Below are 24760 nucleotides of genomic sequence, written 5' to 3'. Positions count from 1 at the left end.
GTTCTCACAAGGTAAACATCAACGTAAGAGTTTCCTTGCTGCATCAGATCAAAAGGTCCCTCTAGTAGTCCAGCATTTTGCAACACCAGCCAGAACAAATGCCTTTCCAGGGGCAGGACTCGGAAAGGGAGCACAGAAAGAGCACAACTGTTCACTCAGGCAAAATATAGTCATTCACACTGGATGTACACCCCCAACAGGTGGGGCAAAGTTTTGGATTTGAAATTCTATTTCATTCCTGTTTGTCTCAACCCAGGCAATCAAGAAAGTCAGAAATCTTTCGCCTCCACATCTCCAATTGCTGTTTCTGGTCCTTTTCTTTCTTGCCCTTTTCCTTTTTTAGACTGCCACAATATGGATCAGAACCTTGAGGTTCTGTTAAATGCATGAATGCGCTTCACATAAATTTTCCCCTTTCATGAGAGTGGGCATGGGTGGGGGGTGCTGAGAAGAATAACGACAGTAGCGAATTTAATGGAAGGTGGACAAGGGTGGTGAGCAACCTTCAGGAAGGTTGAAGTGAACCGTGAGACCCAGAAATCCGATACCAGATGCAAAAAGAATTCTAGATGGAAGAACTGAACTGAGTTAATAGTTTTTGTGTGGCAACTTTTTGTTAGACTACACCCTCCCACCTCTTTCCAATCTTCATTCCAGCAAAGAAACTGGGTTGGAGGAGTTGCTTTGTTGGCGGCATGGGAATCAGAAATACTTGCTGACATAGGTGTCAACTCCCTGGGGCCCTGAACACCCACAAAATTCCCCATGAAGGGGTTGGACACCCACAAATTTTGGTGCCAGGGCCATGAACGCTGCACGGCACTCACGGCCACAGGGCCAAGTTGTCACTCCTGCTTGCTGATCTACTTCAGATTACCCAGAGATCTATGCATCTCTGGAGCAGAGGACAAATAACATTATCCTATTCTACACTTGAGGAAGTAGTGATGTATGAAAGTGAGAGCTGGACCATAAAGAAGGCTGATCGCCGAAGAATTGATGCTTTTGAATGATGGTGCTGGAGGAGACTCTTGAGAGTCCCATGGACTGCAAGAAGATCAAACCTATCCATTCTGGAGGAAATCAGCCTTGAGTGCTCACTGGGAGGACAGATCCTGAAGCTGAGCTGAGGCTCCAAGACTTTGGCCACCTCATGAGAAGAGAACTCTCCCTGGAAAAGACCCTGATGTTGGGAAAGATGGAGGGCACAAGGAGAAGGGGACAGAGGATGAGATGGTTGGATAGTGTTCTCGAAGCTACCAGCATGGGTTGGACCAAACTGCGGGAGGCAGTGGAAGACAGGAGTGCATGGCGTGCTCTGGTCCAGGGGGTCACGAAGAGTTGGACACGACTAAACAACAACAACACTTGAGGAAAAGAGAGGAGAAAAGAGCTTTGCCACAGTTATTATTGTTTTATTATTCAGCTGCGCGTGTCCATTTCAGTGCGTGAAAGTAACAAAATGTCCCGCAGACTGAGGACGGATAGGGTTATTTTAGCCTTCTGTACTCTTGCAGAACGGGGAGAGAGAGATGGAATGAACTTTGCCATTATTGCTATTATTCAGCTGCATTTGTCAATTGCAGCGCATGCAAATATGAAAACGCACTGCATGATGGCAAACTGACATCAACAGTGTGTGGTGGTGGTAGTGGGGAGGCAGCTTAAATCCAAAACCCCTGCTTAGGAAAGCGCAGCAAGTTGATTTGATATAAATCAACCCGGCTGCCTCTTCTGCCAGCTCCGCCCCGCTCCCCGCCTCCTTTCTCTGCAACAGTTGCTCAGGCGCCGGCAGGGGCAGGCGGCGCCGAGCGGGTGACGTCACAGGCGGGGGCCTTCGGCAAGCCGGAAACCGGAAGCGCCGGCCTGGGACCGGGTGACGTGTTAAAGAGGGGGAACTGTGTGGGAGCGCAGTCAGCCGAGCGGCCGCCATGGAGGCGCTTTACCACCAGACCAACAAGTGCGTGTGCGGGGCGGGAGGTTGCAGTAATAATAATAATAGTAATAATAATAATAGTAATAACCAGAGTACCTCCTTCTCGGGAGGGAAGGCGGGGCGGAGGTGTTTCTGTAAATGGGGGGAAGCCGAGGGAGAGCCGTGGGGTGGAGGGAGGTTTCAGTGGGGTGGGTGTGGGGGAAGGGAGTGATATCCATGGCAATGGGACGGAGGGCAGTAATATTCCAACTCATAATCTGCATTTATATGCCCCCCCCCCGTTCGTATATGTGAATCGTAGCAACAGCCCTGCCGTACCAGGTCAGCATTGAGTACAATGGTACCTCGGGTTACATACGCTTCAGGTTACATATGCTTCAGGTTACAGACTCCGCTAACCCAGAAATAGTACCTCGGGTTAAGAACTTTGCTTCAGGATGCGAACAGAAATCGTTCTCTGGCGGTGCGGCAGCAGCAGGAGGCCCCATTAGCTAAAGTGGTGCTTCAGGTTAAGAGCAGTTTCAGGATAAGAGCAGATCTCCAGAACAAATTAAGTTCTTAACCCGAGGTACCACTGTATTTATATCGAGGAGGAGGGGCTGAGTGGAAGGCCACGTAAGTAAAAAGTCCGTGGCAATTTGAATGAAGTGTAACCTGGTTCTGGTGCCTGCCTGCCTGCCCACTGAAAGATCTTCATGCAACGTCTTTGAATCATTCGCCTGACAGTGTCTGAATATGAAGCACATCGCCTGCTATATTGGGGGGTGTAGCCTTGACGCTTTTGTCACTGATTCTCGGCCGAACAGCAAAGACAGTGGTAGAAGCTTTTGATAAGTAGGGTGGGTGGGGGTGAGTCTGTTTACGCCACCAAAAAAGTTCTGCTAGCAAAAGCTAGAGCGGCCAGTAGTTCTTCTTTGCAGCAGTTGGCCAGATGTAATGATACAGAGCAGTATTCAAAAGCACTGGAGTTTCACGCCCATCTGTCGCTCAGGAGGATTTGCTTCCTGCCATGAGATCTGCTGCATAGGCACTTGTTGAGATTTTTTTTAGGGGGAGGACCTAAAAAAGTTTTGCTGCACTGCCACGGCAAAAAATATAAACTGCTGTCTCCACCGCGCAACTCCGAGCAGCATGCCACCCTCTGTCTCTGTCGCACAGAGGTGCCAGAACACACCAAAGATGTGACGGAACTCAGTTCCAGTGAGTTTCAGCTGAAAAAAAGAGCCTGGGCTTTATTATTCCCACCCCATTTTCTTATATTTGTCTCACCATGCTGTTCCACAGAGCCTTTGGGTCAGATGGCGTAAGTTTTAGCATAATGCGGCTCATCATTGTAATCTTGTTCAGCAGCTAAATCCCACTGGGTAGGCCTCCATTTCAATTCAGAAATAAGAAGTTTTGAAAACACAGCCCTGGGTGGGGGAGATTGTGAACAGCAGGATGGGGATAAATAATTGGGGGCATATTGGGAGGGAAGCGAGAACAGGAAAGAATAAGGATGATGATTCTTTGTGTAGGGGTAGAAGCAGCGTGAAGCTTGGGAAGCAGGCTGAGTATCCATGTTGGGAAGAAGGGAGGAAACAGTCATTGATATGGGACACCAAAGGGTAACATCAGGTGGCAAGGACAGAGGTTCACAAATAGGGACTACTTTGGAGCTGTTTCTGCCTGAAATCAGCACCAGTAAATTGGTGGATACATTTGGGGCTCTGGAGGGTAGAAGAAAAGCGAGATCACCACCTTAGTGACTGTCACGAGGGCTGCTGTTGGAAATCTTTCCTTGTCCCACCTACTATGAGAGACTTCATAATTGAGAAGGGGAGTAAGTAGTCCTGGTATCAGGAGTCAGGTGATGGTTAACCATTGTTTACTGTGTAATCTTATTCATGTCTACTCAGAGGTAAGTCTCATTGAGTTGTATGGGTCTTACATTCAGAGAAATGGGGATAAGAAATGTGCAGAGGGTTTCTCACTTGTATCTTGTTCATCCTTGTAACAACTCAAAGGTCATCTATTTGGATACTGGGCAACCGAGACTGAAACTAATAGAGTGATTGCTATGCCATTAAAATCTAAGATTGAGCTGTACTTTGATTCCCCAGATTTACACGTGTAGTTTAAACTATGCAAGGTCCAGACTCTGTTCTCTAGGCACTGGGTCACAGTGGATTCCCCCCTCCCCCTGGCCATAGACACATTCCTTTTGTATTGTGTATAGCTTTGAGTAGTAGCTGTGTTCTGACAAACTCAACTCTGACCTGGGTGGAATGGATGGCTTTCAGATTTTCAAAATCCTGAGTGTTAAACACAGTGCCTCTTTAAAACAGACTCTTCTTTGCCATCACCCTTCTAATCCTAGAGTGATTCTTTGCCATAATGGGTTGCCAATATTTTTGAACCCATGAGCAAATTTGGAATCTTGTAAGAGTGCCATGGGCACCACTTCTTCGGCTTCTCTTTCTTGCCCCAGATTGAGTAAGCACACACAGACTCTTTGATCTTCCAAGGGGTCTGGATAAAAGCTGGAACCAGTGGAACTAATATGGCTCCTCTTGAATTTGCATGATATCCACAGCATCCTCCAAAATCCACCATTATACTAAAGCTTAAAGTAGTGCAACACACAGTATGAATACCACAGACCCAAGGCATGGATCTTCATGACTTTTGCCTGGGATGTTAAAACCGTCAACAAACCACGGAGTATATTTGTGGATAAAACGGTCTCCTATCACTTGGTGGTAGTTTTCAGGAGAAATAGGAGGATCTATGAGAATTCATGCATCTTGAATCCCTGTTGTATCATGGTGGTGCTGGAAAGCACCAGATATGTGACTTTTATACTTTGGTCAGTGGAGATAGATTTGATGATGATTGGGGAATGAGGGGAACTCATAAGACAAGTATTCAATTTCAAGAGGATCTATTTTACTGGATCCAACATTTATGTGTGTTCATCTGTAACAGCGAAACCAGATGTCTTCATCTGCCCCAGCTGCAATAAAACATGTCCCTCCGATGTTGGTCTGTACAGCCACAGCAGCTGCTGTATCTTTCCAATGGTTTGACTTCATCTCTGATGGTACATTCTTCCATTGTCTCTTGAGGCAGATGGATGCCAGCAATATATGCCTTCTCCCTCTCTGTCTCCATCCCCTTTCTCTCTTTGGTTACTTGCTTCTTGTTCCCTTTTACCTCAGACACTTTATAGTCTGTTAAGCTGCTGATCCGAGCTTGAAAACTATATATCATGCTGAAAGAGGAAGTGGGAAAGAGCATTATTCTTCCATCTTCTTCCTTTACAACTCTGTAGTTTTCAGTGGGTTGGGGGAGATAACAGCACATGACACTTCGTGACAAAGTGGGGTGTTCAGGGCTTTGTGGGTGCCAGGGGAAGGCCTCAAGGGTGCCGTTATGCCCATGGGCACCATGTTGGCGAGTGCAGTTCCAGCCTATTTCTACAGTCTAGCACTGAACTTTGTAGCCAAGTCCTACATTCCTGCATCTTATGCTGTTTAATCTTTAAAGCTTTAAAAACCATACACCTTGACAATCTGATGAAAAGAACATTACATGCCCTTATGGTGTTTTTCTTTTCTTTTTTTAATATCCAGAGCTAGTCATGGACATACCATGTGCTCAGTTTTGGCATGTGCTCAGATGTTGAGTTGGCATGTTCTTGAAAACCTTCCAAACGTTAAAACGCTAAGCAAGGTTGTGGAGACTTCAGAGGTTGCTGTTGTCATGCTTGTTTCCTCACCTGGTGGAGCCTGTTTGTGTTGACTAAAATGAAAATGAGCTAGAGATTGTTGAGTAAATCATAAAGAGTTGGACTGAAGGCCATCTCATTCAATTCTCTGTCCCAAACCAGCAGAAACAGACAGATCCAGGGGTAGCCAAGCTGGTGCCCTCCAGATGTTGACGTTGTTGGACTCTCAGCACCTCTGACCATTGGCCATGCTGACTGGGGCTGATGGGAGTTGGCATCCAGCAACTGGGGCTTCCCCTGAATCAGTCCTTGATCCCTTCTAGGCTCTAGTGATAGTTGGCTAGGATGATTTCCAAGAAGGTGCTTGCAAAGCGAATGGCTCTCAATGGCATTGCTAGTGTTGCAGTGTTTTGAATTATGGTGCTGGAGGAGACTCTTGAGAGTCCCACGGACTGCAAGAAGATCAAACCTCTCCATTCTGAAGGAAATCGGCCCTGAGTGCTCACTCGAAGGACAGATCGTGAAGCTGAGGCTCCAATACTTTGGCCACCTCATGAGAAGAGAAGACTCCCTGGAAAAGCCCCTGATGTTGGGAAAGATGGAGGGCACAAGGAGAAGGGGACGACAGAGGACGAGATGGTTGGACAGCGTTCTCGAAGCTTCAAACATGAGTCTGACCAAACTGCGGGAGGCAGTGGAAGACAGGAGTGCCTGGCGTGCTCTGGTCCATGGGGTCACGAAGAGTCAGACACGACTAAATGACTAAGCAAAACAAAAAGTGTTGCAGCCTTTCTGTCTTGCCCATCAGACTCTAGCACACCTGAGCTGCTTCTCTTTGTCAGATGCTGAGTCTCATGATTCCCCCCCCCTTTTGTTGACCCCTGCCTTTAGTCATTCTCTTGGTGTGCTCAAGTGATTTTTCTGCCACGCATCCGTTTCCAGGAGGTGCCCGTGGGGCAGAGCATTCTTCCCCTCCTTGCCCTACCTGATCTCCCACGTCCTGTTGCCTTTTCTCTGCCTCTGGCCTGATATCCTCAGTCTGTTTCCAAAACAGGTTTTCTAGTTGGCAGGGCTGAGCCATTCCCACCATACCATTCCCACTCTTTGTTTTGGAGGCGATCCCAAAGAGAAGTGCCAGATAATCACGGCGAGAAATCCCAGCTTTTAACTTTCTTGCCTATAGAGTAGAGTGGCTCAAGTGCAACAGTGTTCATTCAGAATTTGGATGCTCCTTTAGCCAATGGAAAGAGATTTCTAACCAACTTTGCATCTGGAAACTTTCTGCTGCCTTAAATACATTGAGGTTTCACTCATATAGCATATTTATTTGACGAACACATAGAAAAGAAGGTCAAAATAGGCTGTGTTAATTTTACATGCTACATAAATATTTCAGATATTTTCCCAATAGCCATAATATGGTTGAACTGAAATACTGAACTGAAATACACATATTGAATGTGTTTTAAAATGTTAATTTCCAAGTCAGACTTTGAATTTGTTTGAAGTTATCTTCAATTTAATTATTGTAAATATATTAAGACAAGACAATTCAAAGGAGTAAGATTCTGTTCAGATTTTAAGGGGGGGGGGCAGAATGATGGTATAGAATATGGTTAGCATATTAAATTCTCAGCATGCTTGTGTGCACAAATATAGATGCTTCCCCAAAGATATTCACCTGAAAATTGCTAATTACAAATTTGATTTTAGGTTGGACTGGTGTTATAGCCTTTCCAATTGACTGATTTGACAGATATTTATCAGTTTGTTACGTTGCAACCTAATTTTTGAAGCAGTGCATTTCTAAAAATGGAAAGAAGTTCATGCGAACCCAGCATTGTCAGCAAGACTGCATAAATTTGTGGCCTTAAACCCCCCCCCAAACCATTTCCCCACACCCATGCCAGTCATTTCTGCCATAAGAAGAAGAGTAGTGCCATCTTTTGCAAATATTCCCTCTCTGGTCACCTGGAGGCAATTCTTACCACAAGTGATGAGGCAGGTTGCTTTTTGTATTTCTGCTTTTGCCTGTGTCCTTGTTGCCTTGTAAAGATTTCAGAGAATACAGTGAAACCTTGGTTCTCGAGTGCCTTGGTACTTGAACATTTCATCTCCCGAACACCGAAAACCCAGACGTAAGTGTTCCAGTTTTCAACTGTTTTTCAGAAGCCGAATGTCCGATGCGGTTGTCAGCTAGGGTTTCCTGGGCGTCTGTGCCAATCGGAAGCTGCACCTTGGTTTTTGAACGTTTTGGAAGTCAAACGGACTTCCGGAACGGATTACGTTCGACAACCAAGGTACCACTGTGTATGAGAAATGTTTAGGAAATCTGTTCTGCAAAGTATGATATTCCATACTGCCAGGATGGCCATCATAGTACCTTGTGGACGTTGTTGGACTCCCATCAGCTCCAGCCCGCACTGTCAGGGATGATGGGAGTTGTAGTCCCGCGACATGTTGGCTACCCTTGACTTGCACAGTATTTTTACTGTTATACCAGGGGTTTTGCTTCAATATTCTGATTGCTCTGAGCACTGATGATTCATTTCTGCCATGTGTTTGCCTTCTTGAGAAACCCTCCTTTTCTGCCGGAACCCTTGTGATTGACTAGAACTTTTCTTCTTTTCAACAGGCAGGTCCATGAGGTCCAGTCATACATGGGCCGCCTCGAGACATCAGACAAGCAGTCAGTCCACTGTGAGTAATTAATGGAAGAGGGTAACCTCACCGTTGGCTTGGCCAGTGCTCCCTGACTGTGTTTCCAATATGTGCCCAAGTGAAACCATTAATATGTTTTGACCTTTAGGTGGTGTAATGGGTCTGTGCGTATGGCTGCTAGCCAGAAGGTTGGAAGTTCAAGCCCACCCAGGGATCGCTGTGGCAGGATTCCTGTGTTGCAGGGGGTTGAAATAGATGACCCCCTGGGTCCCTTCCGACTTACAATTCTCTGATTCCATTTTGCTGTACTGAGTGAGGGGTAGGGTATGGGGGAAGCCATGGGCGGTAGAGTTTTTATATTCTCATTAGCCCAGTGGTGTAAATTGCCTTTTGGAAAGGCACTTCAACATACAAATAATTGCAAAAAAAGAGATGTGGCTGGCAGGTCACATTTTAGCAGAAGCATTCTTCTATGACTATGGTGGGTAACATGTGGCCCTCCAGTGGTTATTGGACCACAGCTCCTTTATCATTGGCCATCCTGGCTGGGACTGATGGGAGTTGGAGTCCAACAAACTTGAGAGAAACCACACTGAAATATACCGTAGTTAGTACATGACCCCTGTACGGCTCTCTCATGTGTCCCTACAGGCTGGCCCAAATTGTTGGAGAGGTTCGAGCCCCATGTTGGGCAAAAGTCTCCTGCATGGCAGGGGCTTCAACTAGCTGTCTGTTGTGGCGCCTTCCAGTTCTATGATTGTATAATCAACTTTGGTGATAGTGCTCTAAAATGCAAAGATTCCGGCTAACTTTTTATCAGGTTTGTGGAAAACATAAAGGACAGTTAATAATAATAATAATAATAATAATAATAATAATAATAATAATAGCAGGCTTTTTTAGCAGAGCTTGCTTTATTATCTTGGTTTATGAGTCCAAAGAGGGAATTAAAATGTAAATTTAAAGACTTGATACAAGTGTCCTCTGGTAGCAGTAGTCAGTAACACAAAGGTGACTTGGGCACTTGAACGATTTGGACACTGCTGCCTAGCTAAGAAACTTTTGGATGGTTGTAATTTCCGAGAAGGTTACGCACAGTATTAGAATCCTGCAGTGAAAAAAGAACCCACAGGTGGTTATTTCTCACAAATGCATCTCATATGTTGGCAGCAAGAATATTTGCTGCCAACAGCAGCAGAAATTTGGACAGCATGAATCTCTGGCTATATATATATATATATATATATATATATATATGCTTTCGTAGATTTTCACGGGTACAGGAATGCAGGTTTTGGTGTCTTCGGGTGTCTTACACGGGAAGACACCCGAAGACACCAAAACCAAACCTGCATATATATATATATATATATATATATATATATATATATATATATATGCAGGTTTTGGTGTCTTCGGGTGTCTTCCCGTGTAAGAGTCGGGGTGTCTGGGCGACGTTTCGACGAGGTCTCACTCGTCATCTTCAGGCTGGTGCTTTCGGCTTCTTGTTATATTAGTTATTGCATTGGATCTTTCAGGCCCTCGCCTGACTCAGCCCACCCAGGAATGCTATTGGATCCTCCTGGACAGAAATAGGTAGCCTTAGCAACGCCTGAAAGATCCAATGCAATAACTAATATAACAAGAAGCCGAAAGCACCAGCCTGAAGATGACGAGTGAGACCTCGTCGAAACGTCGCCCAGACACCCCGACTCTTACACGGGAAGACACCCGAAGACACCAAAACCTGCATTCCTGTACCCGTGAAAATCTACGAAAGCATATATATATATATATATATAAAATGTACTGCCCCCCCCCACCAAAATGTATGCTTATTTGCCCATCGTGCCCTGAATAGAGGGGATTTGTTCCTTGTTTTGTTGCTTTATTTTCCACATTCCATAAAATACTCCAAACAAAGTGGCTGAAGTGGCAGGGCATTCCTTGCAGTCCCTGGCCCGATGGTTGTGGTGGGCACCTTCTCCACCTAGCTCCATGATGGGTGGCACTAGGAACATTAACATGTTCTCTGGTAGAAACCTCCCATTTCACACAGCGTGGGCAAGGCTTAACTGGCAAAGCCTGGCAAGAAGGTATTGTGCTGGTTAAAACTGCAAGTGTCCATCTGGCCCTGATGTTTCTTACCTTTCCCCCCTCATCTCCTCTTTCAGTGGTGGAAAACGAAATCCAGGCGCGAATAGACAGGATCTTCAGCAACTTGGAACGGTTGGAAATCTTTTGTAACAAGGAACCTCCTAGCAAGCGGCAGAACGCCAAGCTGTGAGTTACCTTCTTCCTCGCCCACCCAAACTTCTTCCTGTGTCTTGGGACATATAGTGGTGCAGCCTTCTGACCTGTTCTCAGGGCAAGTTGTTATTGTTGTTCTGACCTGTTCTCAGGGCAAGTTGTTGTTGTTGTTGTTTTTCTGCATTGCTTGCTGCCTTCCATATGGGATAGAAGGTGCAGGGCAATAAATTTATTATTAGGAACAAATCAGGCTATGCGGCAGGCTTTTCTCTTTCTTGTGCCTGTGAATGTTTTCTTAATTGCACTGATTTCCAATAGAACTTGAAGGCAGCTTAAAACCGAGCTCTTAAGGAAAGAAACCTGCTGATACAGGAAGCCTTTGGGCGGTATGGGAAAGAGACTTGGGGATCATAATTGCAGGTCATACATGGCAATCAGTTTGGCACAACCCAACCCTACGAACAATCTCTGCTCGTCTTCAGGAGGCTTCACTTAAAATTGTATTTCGCTGGCACTGGACTCGCCTAGCCAAAATAAACACTAGCATCTCTCCTCTTGCTGGAAAGGCTGCAGTGCTCCTTTTAGAAAAAGGTGTTTCCTATTATTTCCACAATTACGCAGCAATCCCTTCCACCCAATTCAGCTCTTGCCTTATTCACATTAGACTCAAATGTAAACAATAGCCTTTAATGCAGAGATTTTGTGTGTGTGGTTTTTTTTCTATTATCAGCAACCTGATTCACAGTAGCCTGATACTGGAAACAACCCATAGAAATCCCCATTGAAATCTGGGTAAATAATATTTGGAATAATGTAGCTCTATCGTAATTCCTCACTTGCCACAGATGGGTAATTAAAGGCACTTCAAGGACAGACACTTTTGGCAAGACTTGGCTTCCTTTCTTTTCCTTTATAAATAAGACAGAAGATACTTTTATTCCACCCACAGACAAGAATCTCTGTGGAGACTATATTTGAATTGATAATGTATAAATAAATGTACAGTTGTACCTTGGATCCCGAACGCCTTGGTACTCAGACATTTTAGACTCCTGAACACTGCAAACCCGGAAGTGAATTTGCAAACGTTCTTTGGAACCCGAACGTCCAACATGGCTTCTGATTGGCTGCAGGAGCTTCCTGTAGCCAATCAGATGCCATGCTTTGATTTCCGGAACTGATTCCATTCGACTTCCAATGGACGACTGTATTGCTTGTGTGCTGCATATGAAACTTAATAAGAATGTACCATAGGACAAGTTACTGTAACTAGACGTTGTTCTTGTATTTACATGAAAATCGAAGCTCATGGCTTTCTTCCTCCTTTCTGTGACTTGTCGTTCTCAGACGAGTTGATCAGCTGAAATACGATATCCAGCACCTGCAGACGGCGTTGAGGAACTTCCAGCACCGGCGTTATGCACGGGAGCAGCAAGAGAGGCAGCGGGAGGAGCTTCTGGCCCGAACATTCACCACTAACGTATGTCCTCCTGTAAAACCAGTGGATTTGTGCTAATATTCGCCTCCCTCCCATGTCCCAAAGTTCATCTATTTAACAGTTGTCGTTCTCAAATGGGGTCTTTTTGGGTGGCGAGAAATCATGGGGTTTAGCACTTAAGGAGATCAGCAACGATGTCCAAACTCACACGAGGCAACTTTCCCACCACTGCCAATCTTCTCCTGTAATACATAGGGAGTTTACTTAGTCTTTGAGGACACATGGAGCGGCAGCTCGATTTTGTGGCAGTCACACTTATGTGGAAAATGTAAGGACAGAAAGTTTGAACTTCACTGCTGCAGAATAATGCCGATTCTTTTTTTAAAAAAACCCCAAAAACATGGCCTTTTGTTGACACCCTTGTCCTTCTGGGTTCAGAGTGCCAAGGAAAGATAACCAACATGCTTCCCTTCCCTCCTCCCCCTTTGCAGGATTCTGACACCACCATTCCGATCGATGAAACCTTGCAGCATAACGAGTCCCTCCAAAATGCTCACCGTGGCATGGACGATCTCATTGGCAGCGGGACCAGCATTCTGCAGGGCCTGAGGGATCAGAGAATGACATTAAAGGTGGGCATAGGATGGGACCTTCAGCTTATATATATATATATATATATAGGGAGTAGGCACCCACTTTTTCTTCTTCCCCCTCTTTTAATTCTGATATTTCATTCTCGCCTTCTGTGTCTCTTCTCCAACCTCTCTTCGGTCACCCTGTCACTCCTCTGTCCCCCCCCCCCCCCGTATGGCAAAACCAAGCTTCTGCCCCTTTTGAACCCGCCACTGCCGTAGCTGCACTTGAGGCTTTCAGATACACTCAAATTCCACATGTTGCGATTGTATCATTAATTCAACCTGTCAGGGACTTCCGGTTCGGCGCCAGCGCTAATGGCTGCTCCCTCTCCGAGCTCCGGAGAGAGGACGGCTCTGCGAGTTCGGGTCTGACCCGCTACGGCAAGCGGGGGACCCCTAAAATCACAGGAACGGAGCCTGTGAACAAGGAGATTCGGTGGGCACCTGAAGCGCCCCCCTTTACCGCAGAAAGAGCCTTTTTAAAGGCTCCGGAACGACAACGGGGAGCGCGGTGCTGAGAATCGCTACCCAGCCCGCAGGGTGAAGCCGCGTCGCCATTAGTGGAGAGCGCCGATTCCCTTCCTGAATAATCTGGACAAAAAAGACCCGTGAGTAAGATTGAACCTCTATTCGTGTCAAAACTACTTGAAATTAGGCTGAAAACGGGAAAGGCGAAAATTAAGGAAGTCTGCCTTCCCCCGACTGCATGACAATTAAAGCAACGAAAGTTACTGAGCTGCATCCGTATGGGATATTGTCTTTAACTGCTTGAATCCGACATTTGGACTTTGACTATCCCCTCTAGCTTGCAGGGCAGAGGGGAGGAATAAGTGATTTTATAAGCTGCATGACCAACTTAAAGGAAAGGGAACTTTCTGCAGCCTTCAACCTGGCACAAACTGCTATTAAAACAAAGGAACACTGAACTGACTTTAGACTCCTGTGAAAGTAACAAAGTGGAAGTCTCATTGCTTATTTGTTACAAAGTTTTGGGACTCTGTGGACACAATATATCAGGGAAGGCTGGGACTCTATCTATTGGGAAAGTGTTGCAATATACATATAGAAGCCTCCCGATAAATTTGCTTTTTAAATACTTTTTGCCTTTGTTTGCGGACATCTTGATTTGCTCCCTCTAGAGGGTAAATTAAAAGTTGCTACGCTTTGGGACAGTGGAATTTTCCTTTAGGAGAAGGCTCTCGTGGGAAACGACCTTGGGATATGAGTGGCCCAGCAGACGAGATAAGCACGAGAGCCAAGACAAGGCAATATCAACAACAGCTACAGCAACACAAGAAAAGAGGCTCGATCTCAGGCATAACCCCTACAGTGACAACAGGACAAGAGAAAGGTACAGCAGTCTCCATGGATGCAGTGTCGCAAGCCCTTCTTAAGATAAACCAGTCTCTGGAGAATCTAACAAAGCAGACGGCAGAAAATACCAAGAAATTGACAGAGAATTCACAGAAATTGACAGATTTAACAACAAGACTTGACCTGAATACAGAATCTATAAACAGGCTTACGCAAGAAAATTCTGCCACACGCCAAATTGCGGAGGAAGCCAGAACTATTGCTGGAGAGACCCAGGAAAAATTAGAACCGATTGCCAGGAAGGTCTATGACCACGACGCAACTCTGGCATTGTGGGAACTACAAAGAAAAGAAAGGAATTTGAAATTACGATCAATTCCAGAGGACGAAGGAGACAATCTTACGGACTTTTTAACGAAAGAGTTTGCTGATTCCTGGGAAGATCTAGAGGAAGACGAATTTAAAATCACAACAGCATTTAGACTGGGCAGAAGACAGAACAGAAAGGCGCCGAGAGACTGTCTGATTACCTTGAGATCGAAGGAGGAAAGAGACAAAATTTTAAGACTGCACTTTGAAAAGGCCTTACAAATTGGGAACTCACCGATACAGATCTTTAAAGACATTCCTAAACATATTTTGGACTTGAGAGCTTCTTATAAGGATTTGGTCTACCTGTTGAAGAAGAACACCATTCTCTTCAGGTGGGAATTTCCACAGGGACTGTCTTTTGACTATAGGGGGAAGAAGGTGAAAATAAAGACGATACAGGATAAAGACAGGTTCCTGCAAAGAAATCAAGAAGATTTACAGAAAGGAACTGTAGACCCAATTGCTGAGCAAAAGAGTGTAATAGACATCCTGAACCTTTCGTTTGGACAGAACCTTCCACCACCAACAGAGGAGGAACAACAATTGGGAGCTGTTGGAGGAATACCAGAAAAATAACAAGATGGCCCTGCAATTCCTTAGCTGGAATTGTAATGGGATGAACAGTCCTTTGAAGAGACGACAAGTATTCCATATTTTGTACAGAGAACAACTGGACTTGATTTGCTTACAGGAAACCCATATAACTAGAGCACACAGGAGACTGCTTATGAATAAAAAATTGGGACAAGAATTTATTTCGTCGGACAAAGTGAAAAAAAGAGGAGTTGTGATTTATGTAAAAGAGAAGTGGGCTCCAAAAATGATGTTCAAAGATGAACAAGGAAGATATTTAGCGGTGGAGATTCAGGTACAAGGAGAAAAATTTTTGATAATTGGGATCTATGCACCAAATGAAGGTAAAGCAGAATTCTTCAAAAAACTCCATGAAACTTTGACGGATTATTTGGAATACAATATGATAATCATGGGAGATATGAATGGCGTAGTTTCTACAAACATGGACAAGACACAAAGACTGACACTTACTAAAGAAGGGAGACTCCCGAAGACTTTCTTCGAAATGACTGAAAATATGGACTTAATAGACATTTGGAGAACAAGGAACCCTCTTGAAAGAGAGGGAACCTTTTTCTCCCATGCAAAGATGACCTGGACCAGAATCGACCAAATATGGGTTACTAGTGGAATGGCTCCGAAGATTAAGAAGGTAGAAATCTGCCCAAAAACCTGTTCCGACCATAACGCCGTGAAGATGGAAATGAAATTTACAACAACTGGTCAGTTTAGATGGAGAATGAATGACACCCTATTTCGAGATAGAGAGATCCACATGAAGGCCCAAAAAACTCTAAAGGACTATTTTGAAATCAATCTAAAGGGCGATGTGGAAAAAAGAGTGATCTGGGACGCAAGTAAAGCTGTGATGCGAGGATTTTTGATTCAACAAAATTCAATAAAGAAGAGAAAACAGAATGAGAAAAAGGAAAAAATTTTGGAAAAGATAAAAGAAGGAGAGAAAAAATTAAGATCAAAACCAAAGTCCCAGGAGATTTTGAGGGAGATTAAGTTGTATCAAACACAATATATGGAATTGATGAACCAAGAGATAGAATGGAAAATAAAGCAAATGAAACAAAAGACATTTGAGTCGGCAGACAAATGTGGTAAACTTCTGGCATGGCAACTTAAGAAAAGACAGAAATTAAATACAGTCACAAGTCTAGAAGTGGATGGAAAAATATATCTAAACCCAACGAGATAAGAAATTGTTTTGTGAGTTATTTTAAAAAACTTTATTCCCAAGGATTACAAAATGAAGAGGACATAGATAAATTCCTTAATAAATATGGATTACAAAAAATCTCTCATCATAGCAAGGTGGATCTAAACCAGAGAATAACAGAACAAGAGATAGAGGGTGCCATTCAGGACATGCAATTGGGCAAATCTCCAGGGCCAGACGGACTGACTTCCAGATATTACAAATCTTTAAAGGAATGGCTGATACAACCGTTAAAGGAGGTTTGTAACGAGATCTTAGAGGGAAAAAAGGCACCCGAATCGTGGAAAGAAGCATATATCTCACTCATACCAAAGACAGAGTCTGAAAAGACTCAACTGAAGAACTACCGCCCAATTTCGTTACTGAATGTGGATTACAAAATTTTTGCAGACATTTTAGCAAAAAGATTTAAAAGAGTACTGATGGAGAAGATTCACAGAGACCAAGCAGGCTTTCTCCCAAAAAGACACCTCTCAGACAATGTTAGGAATATAATAGACATTTTGGAAAAGTTAGAGGTGAACATAAATACTAAAGCAGTTTTGATATTTGTGGATGCGGAGAAAGCCTTTGACAATATTTCGTGGAGTTTTATGAAAAAGAATCTTCATGGGATGGGGGTAGGACAAGGATTTGAGAATGGTATGGGTGCAATATATTCCGAACAAAAAGCTAAGTTGATTGTAAACAATGTAATAACTGAGGAACTTAAGATAGAAAAAGGAACACGACAGGGGTGCCCAATTTCCCCATTGCTTTTTATTTCGGTCCTGGAGGTGTTGCTGAACATGATTAGAGATGACCAGCAAGTTAAAGGTGTAAAGGTCGGAACCAAACACTATAAGTTAAGAGCGTTCGCAGATGACCTTGTATTGACCTTGCAGGAGCCAAACACTAGTACAAAAAGAGTGTTGGAAATAATCCAACAATTTGGACAGGTAGCTGGATTTAAATTGAATAAACAAAAAACTAAAGTCTTAGGGAAAAACCTAACAGATATGGAAAAGAATAAGTTTCAAGAAGAGACAGGTCTGACGGTGGTTAAGAAGGTGAAATATCTAGGGGTTAATTTAACATCTAAAAACTTGAATCTGTATAAGGACAATTATGAAAAATGTTGGTCAGAAATTAAAAAAGATCTAGAAATATGGTCAAATTTGAGATTGTCAATGTTAGGCCGAATTGCAGTGATTAAGATGAATGTACTGCCTAGAATGTTATTTTTATTTCAAACTTTGCAGATTATTGACAAGATGGACTGTTTCAAGAGGTGGCAGAAAGACATTGCGAAATTTGTCTGGCAGGGCAAAAAGCCCAGAATAAAATATAAAATATTAACAGATGCAAAAGAAAGAGGGGGATTTGCCCTGCCGGACTTAAAATTGTATTATGAAGCAGCAGCATTCTGCTGGCTGAAAGAGTGGATGCTCCTCGAGAATACAGATATCTTGGACTTAGAAGGTTTCAATAATGCATTTGGCTGGCATGCATATCTATGGTATGACAAAATCAAAGTGCATAGTGCCTTTAAAAATCATATTGTAAGGAAAGCGTTGTTTAATGTTTGGATGAGATATAAAGATCTGTTGGAAAACAAAACCCCTAGATGGTTGTCACCCTTAGAGGCTAAGGCCCACAAGAAAGTTAATATGGAGGTCGGATGGCCAAAGTATTGTGAGATCTTAGAACAGGATGGAGAGAAACTGAAATTAAAGAGCCATGAAAAACTAAAACCCAAAGTACAAGATTGGCTCCACTATTATCAAATAATGGAGGTTTTTAAACAAGACAGGAAAATTGGCTTCCAGGTGGAAAAATCAAAACTTGAGACAGAATTGTTAGAACCCAATACTAAGAATTTGTCAAGAATGTATAACTTGCTGTTGAAATGGAATACACAAGACGAAACAGTTAAATCAGTTATGATTAAGTGGGCACAGGACATTGGTCATAATATTATGTCTGCTGACTGGGAAAGGTTGTGGAACACTGGTATTAAATTTACGGCATGTAGTGCTTTAAAGGAAAATGTGATGAAAATGGTCTATAGGTGGTACATGACCCCAGTTAAGCTAGCAAAAATTTACCATTTGCCTGATAACAAATGTTGGAAATGTAAGGAAACTGAAGGTACTTTTTATCACCTTTGGTGGACATGCCCGAAGATTAAGGTTTTCTGGGAGATGATATATAATGAAATGAAAAAGGTATTTAAATATACCTTCCTTAAGAAACCAGAGGCCTTTCTCTTGGGCATTGTCGGCCAATTGGTGCCAAAAAAGGATAGAACTTTTTTCATGTATGCAACAACAGCAGCAAGAATACTGATCGCAAAGTATTGGAAGACACAAGATTTACCCACCTTGGAAGAATGGCAGATGAAAGTGATTGACTATATGACATTGGCGGAAATGACGAGCAGAATTCGTGACCAGGGAAAGGAGACTGCGGAAGAAGACTGGAAGAAATTTAAGATTTATCTTAAGAACTATTATAAACTTGATGAAGTTTAGAATGTCGGGATTTTACAGAGAGAAAGGGTTGCAGTAATATAAGATTAGATTAAGAAAGGACTATGATGAATTAGGATGGGAAAAAACATTTATAAGTTGCTATAAAATTTGGACATGAGGATGCAGAAAGGGGAGGTATGGGGAAGTCCGAGGAAAGAAGTTTATGAAAGGACATTTTGAAATTATATTTGTTTGTTTGTCTGTTTTTCTTTTATGTTTGTTTGTTATAAAAACTTTTGTAAAACCAATAAAAATTTTATATAAAAAAAAAAAATTAATTCAACCTGTCAGGATTTCTTGTAGCTTCGTTGTGCACTGCTGTGAATTTGGGCAGAGTTTTGCAAATTTGCTCCTGGATAAGAAGCTCCGAATATCAGTCCAGGGAGGGGGCAAAGCTGTGGGCGGGGCGGGGGGAGAAAATACTTTGCATACAGAGGGTCCCAGGTTCAGCAACCTTGGCTCCGCCTGTTAAAAGGATCTGCCTGAGACCATGGGGAAAGCAGACATATAAGGCTAAGCTGGATAATTCCTTTGTTCCTGGTATAAGGCAGCTTCTTGTGAATTAAAAGAGAATCTGAAGGTTGCCTATCCTACCCAAAACCTTTTCCTGAATCAGGATCCTCCATGCCAGCGGTTCCTAAAAAGAGCAAGACTACATTGAAAGACCTACATTGGCTCCCAGTACATTTCCGAGCACAATTCAAAGTGTTGGTGCTGACCTTTAAAGCCCTAAACGGCCTCGGTCCAGTATATCTGAAGGAGCGTCTCCACCCCCATCGTTCTACCCAGACACTGAGGTCCAGCTCCGAGGGCCTTCTGGCGGTTCCCTCGCTGTTAGAAGCCAAGTTACAGGGGCCTTCTCGGTAGTGGCGCCCTCCCTGTGGAACGCCCTCCCACCAGATGTCAAAGAGAACAACAACTACCAGGCTTTTAGAAGACATCTGAAGGCAGCCCTGTTTCGGGATGCTTTTAATGTTTGATGTATTATAGTATTTTAATATTCTTTTGGAAGCCGCCCAGAGTGGCTGGGGAAGCCCAGCCAGATGGGCGGGGTATAAATAATAAATTATTATTATTATTATTATTATTATTATTATTATTATTATTATTATTATTATTATTTGCATATGAGGTTTTCCCTACCTTCCCTCTTCTCATTGGCCCACCGTTCCTTCACTCCACTGTTTGCCCTCCTCCTCCTCTAGCTATTGCTGGCTCTGGTCTTCTGCCCTTCAACCAGTCGTTCTGCCTCCTTGCATCTCCATCACTGCCTACCCTCGGGGTCTTCTTCCTAACTCTCTGCCCTGTTCTCTGGGCACTCCACTATCAATGGCACACAGCTTCTGGGGTCCCTAAGCCACGCCGGGTGCTATTGTCTCCCCAGCCACCACTCCCTGCCGTGCAGAGGTCAAAAGCTCAAGTGTCCTCGGTAGCCGCTGACGTAAATGCCGTTTCCCAACCCCGTGCCTGTTTTTATTCCAACCCCAGCCCTTTTCCTCTAGAAGAAGCAGGCTGGGTGTGGTAGGATTGAGCCACTGGGCAACCCCTGATATTCCTGCCAAGCTAGAGAAACCGCTTCCCTGCGCTGCCCTGGCCCCACTTGGAACACAGCTGTCCAAACACCCACTCCAGCAGTCTCTCGCCTCTTAAGGCGTTACAGGATGTGACCTTGCAGGCTTGAATGTTCATTTTGGAGTGATGTCACCCTGGAAATGAACTGTAGCCTTTTAGCATCCCGTTGGTAATCACATCGGATCAGATGAGCATGTCGACGTGGCTCTCCCTAGTTGGAAGCTCACAGGCTGAATATTCCTAGATGGAAATGCGGAATGCTCCTTTTCAGAGTTCTGGGGTGAGAATTCGCATTCTTTGTGTAGCTGCATCTCAGTAGGTAGCACAGAGGTATCCCACCTGTAGCATTTCTTGGCTCTCTTCTCACTGTTGCCCTACACATCGACGTGCCTTTGCTGCTGTTCTTGGAGCCACTCCCGGTTTTTCCATCACACCAATTGTGGCACTGCCCCAGGACAGATTCCCTGTGGAAAAGGAAGCATAATAATAATAATAATAATTAATTTTTTATTTATACCCCGCCCTCCCCAGCCAAGGCCGGGCTCAGAGCGGCTTACAAGCAATAATAAAAACAAGATGAATGATTACAACTTAAAAACAAAAATAAAATACAACATTAAAATAATGGAACATTAAAATATTAAAATGTAGCCTCATTGCAGGAGAAGGAAAAGAAAAAAGAAAATGGGGGGGAGGGAATCAAATTGGCTCCAAGCCAAAGGCCAGGCAGAACAACTCTGTCTTACAGGCCCTGCGGAAAGAAATCAGATCCTGCAGGGCCCTGGTCTCCTGAGACAGAGCGTTCCACCAAGTTGGGGCCAGTGCTGAAAAGGCCCTGGCTCTGGTTGAAGCCAATCTAACTTCCTTAGGGCCTGGGACCACTAGGGTGTTGTTATTTATGGACCTTGAGGCTCTCCGTGGGGCATACCAGGCGAGGCGGTCCCGTAGGTACGAGGGTCCTAGGCCGTGAAGGGCTTTAAAGGTCAAAAGCAGCACCTTAAATCTGACCCTGTACTCCACCAGGAGCCAGTGCAGCTTGTAAAGCACTGGATGAATATGCTCCCATGGCAGAGACCCCGTGAGGAGCCTCGCTGCAGCATTCTGTATCCGCTGGAGTTTCTGGGACAGCATAATAAGCATGAGTCTGCAGCATAATTCTGGCTTCCTAAGGGAGGACCTCAGTGAAGTGAAAGCCTTCACCAAACACAATTTTAAAAGTGAAATACAGTGGTACCTCGGAACTCGAACAGCTCTGTTCCTGAACGTTTTGGCTCCCGATTGCCAAAAACCCAGAAGTAAGTGCTCCGGTTTTCAGAACACGAACGTCCAACACAGCTTCCACTGTGCAAAAACCTAGCTGTCAGCCAATCGGAAGCCGTGCTTCAGAACTCTAAACATTTCGGAAGTTGGACGGTGTTCCAAAACGGATTACGTTCGAGTTCCGAGGTACCACTGTATATATATGCAGTGGTACCTCGGTTCCCAAACTCCTCCATTGTCGTATGTTTCGGTTCTCAAATGCCGAAAACCTGGAAGTAAATGCTTCTGTTTTCTAACTTTTTTCAGAACCCAAACATGAGACACAGCTTCTGCTGAGTGCAAGAAGCTCTTGCAACCAATGGGAAGCCACGCCTTAGTTTTCAAACCTTTTGGAAACTAAACAGGCTTCTGGAACAGATTACATTTGAGAACCGAGGTACCACTGTATATGGAATTTGGCCACCAGAGCTTTCTTTTTTAAAAAAGGCATTCTCCACTGCGGCATTTTGTTCCATATCCCCCTGGCCTACCTGTGATTTCTGACTCCTGGTGAAGGGAGGAGCCATATACCTTTGTGTGTTACTGTGCTGATTCTGATTGGTGGAAGGCCTTTCCTCCTGCTGCTTCCTGGTCCTATCGGAGCACAGGTAAAACCTGCATGGATAAGCAGATGAGTGATAGCCATGGGACAGGTTGTGCTTTCCTGGTGAGAGCTGTGCCTCTCTAGCACTGACCTTCCAGCATATGGGCCATGACCCACAACCCTGTTGCTACCCAGCCTAAGATGCTTTGTGAGAGCACTGGTGCTGCCATTTTTTAAAAAAAACAGTATGTCCCTTTGTCTAAAAGTGTTCCTGGAAAGGCAACTGCTAAATCAAGCAGAGGGTTCCATATTCCCCCTTCCCCCCAAAAAATTAAGTGTTGAAAGTATGGTTTTGGATGGCATGATAAACCTAACCAACTTCTGACAACGGAAGATCAGCAGGGGAGCATGGAGGCAGAGGAAAGGAGATGGGAAGGTGGAGTGGGCCCTGCAATTCAGAGGGATGTGGAAAGCAAGTCCTTGCTCTGTAAAAGCTCATTCTGCTTGGATGGCCACCTGTCATGGATGCTTTAGCTGAGATTGGACTAGATGACCGTGTGGGGCCCTTTCCAACTCTACAATTCTATGATTCTCAGTAAACAACCTCTGACTGTGGAGGATGCCGAAGCCATTCAGAGAGTCTGCCTGTTCGTTTCCCTAACGTTGCTGCTTCTCTTTCTCTCTTGCTCTCTCTCACTTTCAGGGCACCCAGAAGAAAATCCTGGATGTTGTAAACATGCTCGGCTTATCCAACACAGTCATGCGCCTCACTGAGAAACGTGCCTTCCAGGATAAGTACTTCATGATCGGAGGCATGATCGTGACCTGCGTGCTCATGTTCCTCATAGTGCAGTACCTGACGTGAGCAGCGAGAGAACTTCCCAGCGGACTGTGATGGACTGACTGCCTTTCTTCATAGACTCCCAACGTAATGGCGAACCTCCTGCCTTCTGGACTGGTCATGTTCTCTCCTTACAGCATCGTGAGATGGCTCAGATTTAGCATACGTGGACTCGGGCCCTTGGTGCTGAAGGGGTGCTTACAAAGCCACACGGTGCCGAGATGCGATGTAATTCTTCAGCCAGGTGGTGGGCTGTCTCTCTGTGCCCCATGCAGGTTTAGAGGACATTGGCATGCGGTTGTCATGCGCTGCTCACAGGAGCGGTGCACATTCATGTGGTCACAGAACCCCTGTGCAATCGTGACGGAACCTAAGAAAACTGCACGACTGTGTAGTCTGTGGACCTGCAGACCCACTTGGTGTTCTTACGAACCAGGTTACATACATGAACGTTGTGGTCAGCTGAGCGGATTTGATTTATTTTACCTTAATATAGTCCCAGGATGCAAGGAGAGTATTGTCCTGCCATGGCTGGAACAAGTAGAAATCTTCATGGGCCAAAAAGATCTTCTTTTTCGGAAGCTGTGTGCCTGCCTCTTATTTAGAATAAGCAGATCCCGAAGGCTAGACAGCAAGGTAACTCATTTTTGAACCATAGTAAAATATTCAGGGTAATGGATGGCAGCAGTCACCCTCCACTTTGCAGAAGCTAGCGCTTGGTGCAAAAGGTTTGGGGCAGAACTGCCGGCTCAGTAGGTACGTTTCTACGGGGACACCCTGGCTGCTATTGGAAGTATAATATATTTGCAAAGTTACTTGCAAAAGGCACTTATAAAAAAAAGGTTTTTATCACAATCGGGGCCACTGGGTCACTTCACAAATAATAGTCTGTAGCAAGCACCCTGCACAAGGATAGGAGATTCTCAGTTTTTAATTTTAAAAGTTTCTAGTCTTCATGGGTACAAGTGGAGGCTTACAAAGATGAAGCCTGGCTTTAATGACTGTCGAGATGACGGTGGCAATGCCATAAATTCCGTTGAACAAGATTGACTGACTCACATTGTAACCTACCCCCGTCTCCAAATATCTCATTTTATTTTATTTGTATTAAATCTACATACCGCCCTATACCCAGGGGTCTCAGGGCAGTTCACAGAATAAAATCAAGATATAAAAGCACAAAATACATAAAAAACAACAACAACCCAATAGCGCCCCCCCCAAAACCCCCACATTTTAAAAGGGCATAGGATGTAAATCAGATCAACCAAAGGCCTGGTTAAAAAGGAATGTTTCTCATGAATGCTTTTGTTTGCGCAACAGGAAAAGGCAAAAACTGGAAGCTGGGCAGTAGTACTCTGTCGGCTTAGAGGTAAAGTAAAGGTAAAGGGGCCCCTGACCATTAGGTCCAGTCATGACCGACTCTGGGGTTGCGGCGCTCATCTCGCTTTATTGGCCGAGGGAGCCGGCGTACAGCTTCCGGGTCATGTGGCCAGCATGACTAAGCCACTTCTGGCGAACCAGAGCAGCGCACGGAAACGCCATTTACCTTCCCACCGGAGCGGTGCCTATTTATCTACTTGCACGTGCTTTCGAACTGCCAGGTTGGCAGGAGCAGGGACCAAGCAACGGGGATTCAAACGCGGTGATTCGAACCGCCAACCTTCTGATCGGCAAGTCCTAGGCTCTGTGGTTTAGACCACAGCGCCACCCCTGCTTATAGGTAGCTAGAGATAAACATGCAGAGACGTTACCCCACCTTGCAGCCAGCAAAGCAGGCTCTGTAAACTGCAGGAGACCTGAGGAAGGCTGTGCCACGTGCTCAGGTTTGAGCACATCGTTGAACAGTTGGCACGTTCTCTTCTGGTTGCA

General features: G+C 44.6%; 2 protein-coding genes across 5 annotated transcripts in view; both read left to right on the top strand.

The window, feature by feature from the left end:
* The first annotated feature begins 1833 nt into the window (after positions 1 to 1833).
* GOSR2 (golgi SNAP receptor complex member 2) lies at positions 1834 to 23469 on the top strand. Of its 2 annotated transcripts, XM_082195147.1 has the most exons (6): positions 1834 to 1960; positions 8281 to 8345; positions 10481 to 10589; positions 11904 to 12036; positions 12486 to 12626; positions 22751 to 23469. In XM_082195147.1, the coding sequence occupies exons 1-6, from the start codon at positions 1932 to 1934 to the stop codon at positions 22910 to 22912; spliced, it is 639 nt and encodes a 212-aa protein (XP_082051273.1). In that variant the 5' UTR covers positions 1834 to 1931; the 3' UTR covers positions 22913 to 23469. The 2 variants fall into 2 exon arrangements, with proteins under 2 accessions (XP_082051273.1, XP_082051274.1); XM_082195148.1 differs by lacking the exon at positions 12486 to 12626.
* Positions 23400 to 24760, top strand: part of LOC309516251 (la-related protein 6-like) — a 32098-nt gene continuing 30737 nt past the window's right edge. For 2 of the 3 annotated variants that reach the window (XM_082194974.1, XM_082194972.1), the window contains exon 1: positions 23430 to 23524. The gene's annotated coding sequence lies outside the window, so the exon portion shown is untranslated. Of the gene's footprint in view, positions 23525 to 24760 lie in introns of all 3 variants that reach the window. The other variant, XM_082194973.1, reaches the window with a different exon arrangement.

Source organism: Podarcis vaucheri (genome assembly GCF_965113315.1).
Source record: "Podarcis vaucheri genome assembly, chromosome: 13".
In the NCBI taxonomy this organism is placed as follows: domain Eukaryota; kingdom Metazoa; phylum Chordata; class Lepidosauria; order Squamata; family Lacertidae; genus Podarcis; species Podarcis vaucheri.
This window is presented reverse-complemented; position numbering and strand designations above follow the sequence as displayed.

What these genes read in the sequence shown, in the direction of transcription:
- GOSR2 (XM_082195147.1), top strand. Translation starts at nt 1,932, where the DNA reads ATGGAGGCGCTTTACCACCAGACCAACAA. An exon ending in AGACAAGCAGTCAGTCCACT is followed by an intron (nt 8,346 to 10,480) that starts GTGAGTAATTAA and finishes CTCCTCTTTCAG; the next exon opens with TGGTGGAAAACGAAATCCAG. An exon ending in ATCAGAGAATGACATTAAAG is followed by an intron (nt 12,627 to 22,750) that starts GTGGGCATAGGA and finishes TCTCACTTTCAG; the next exon opens with GGCACCCAGAAGAAAATCCT.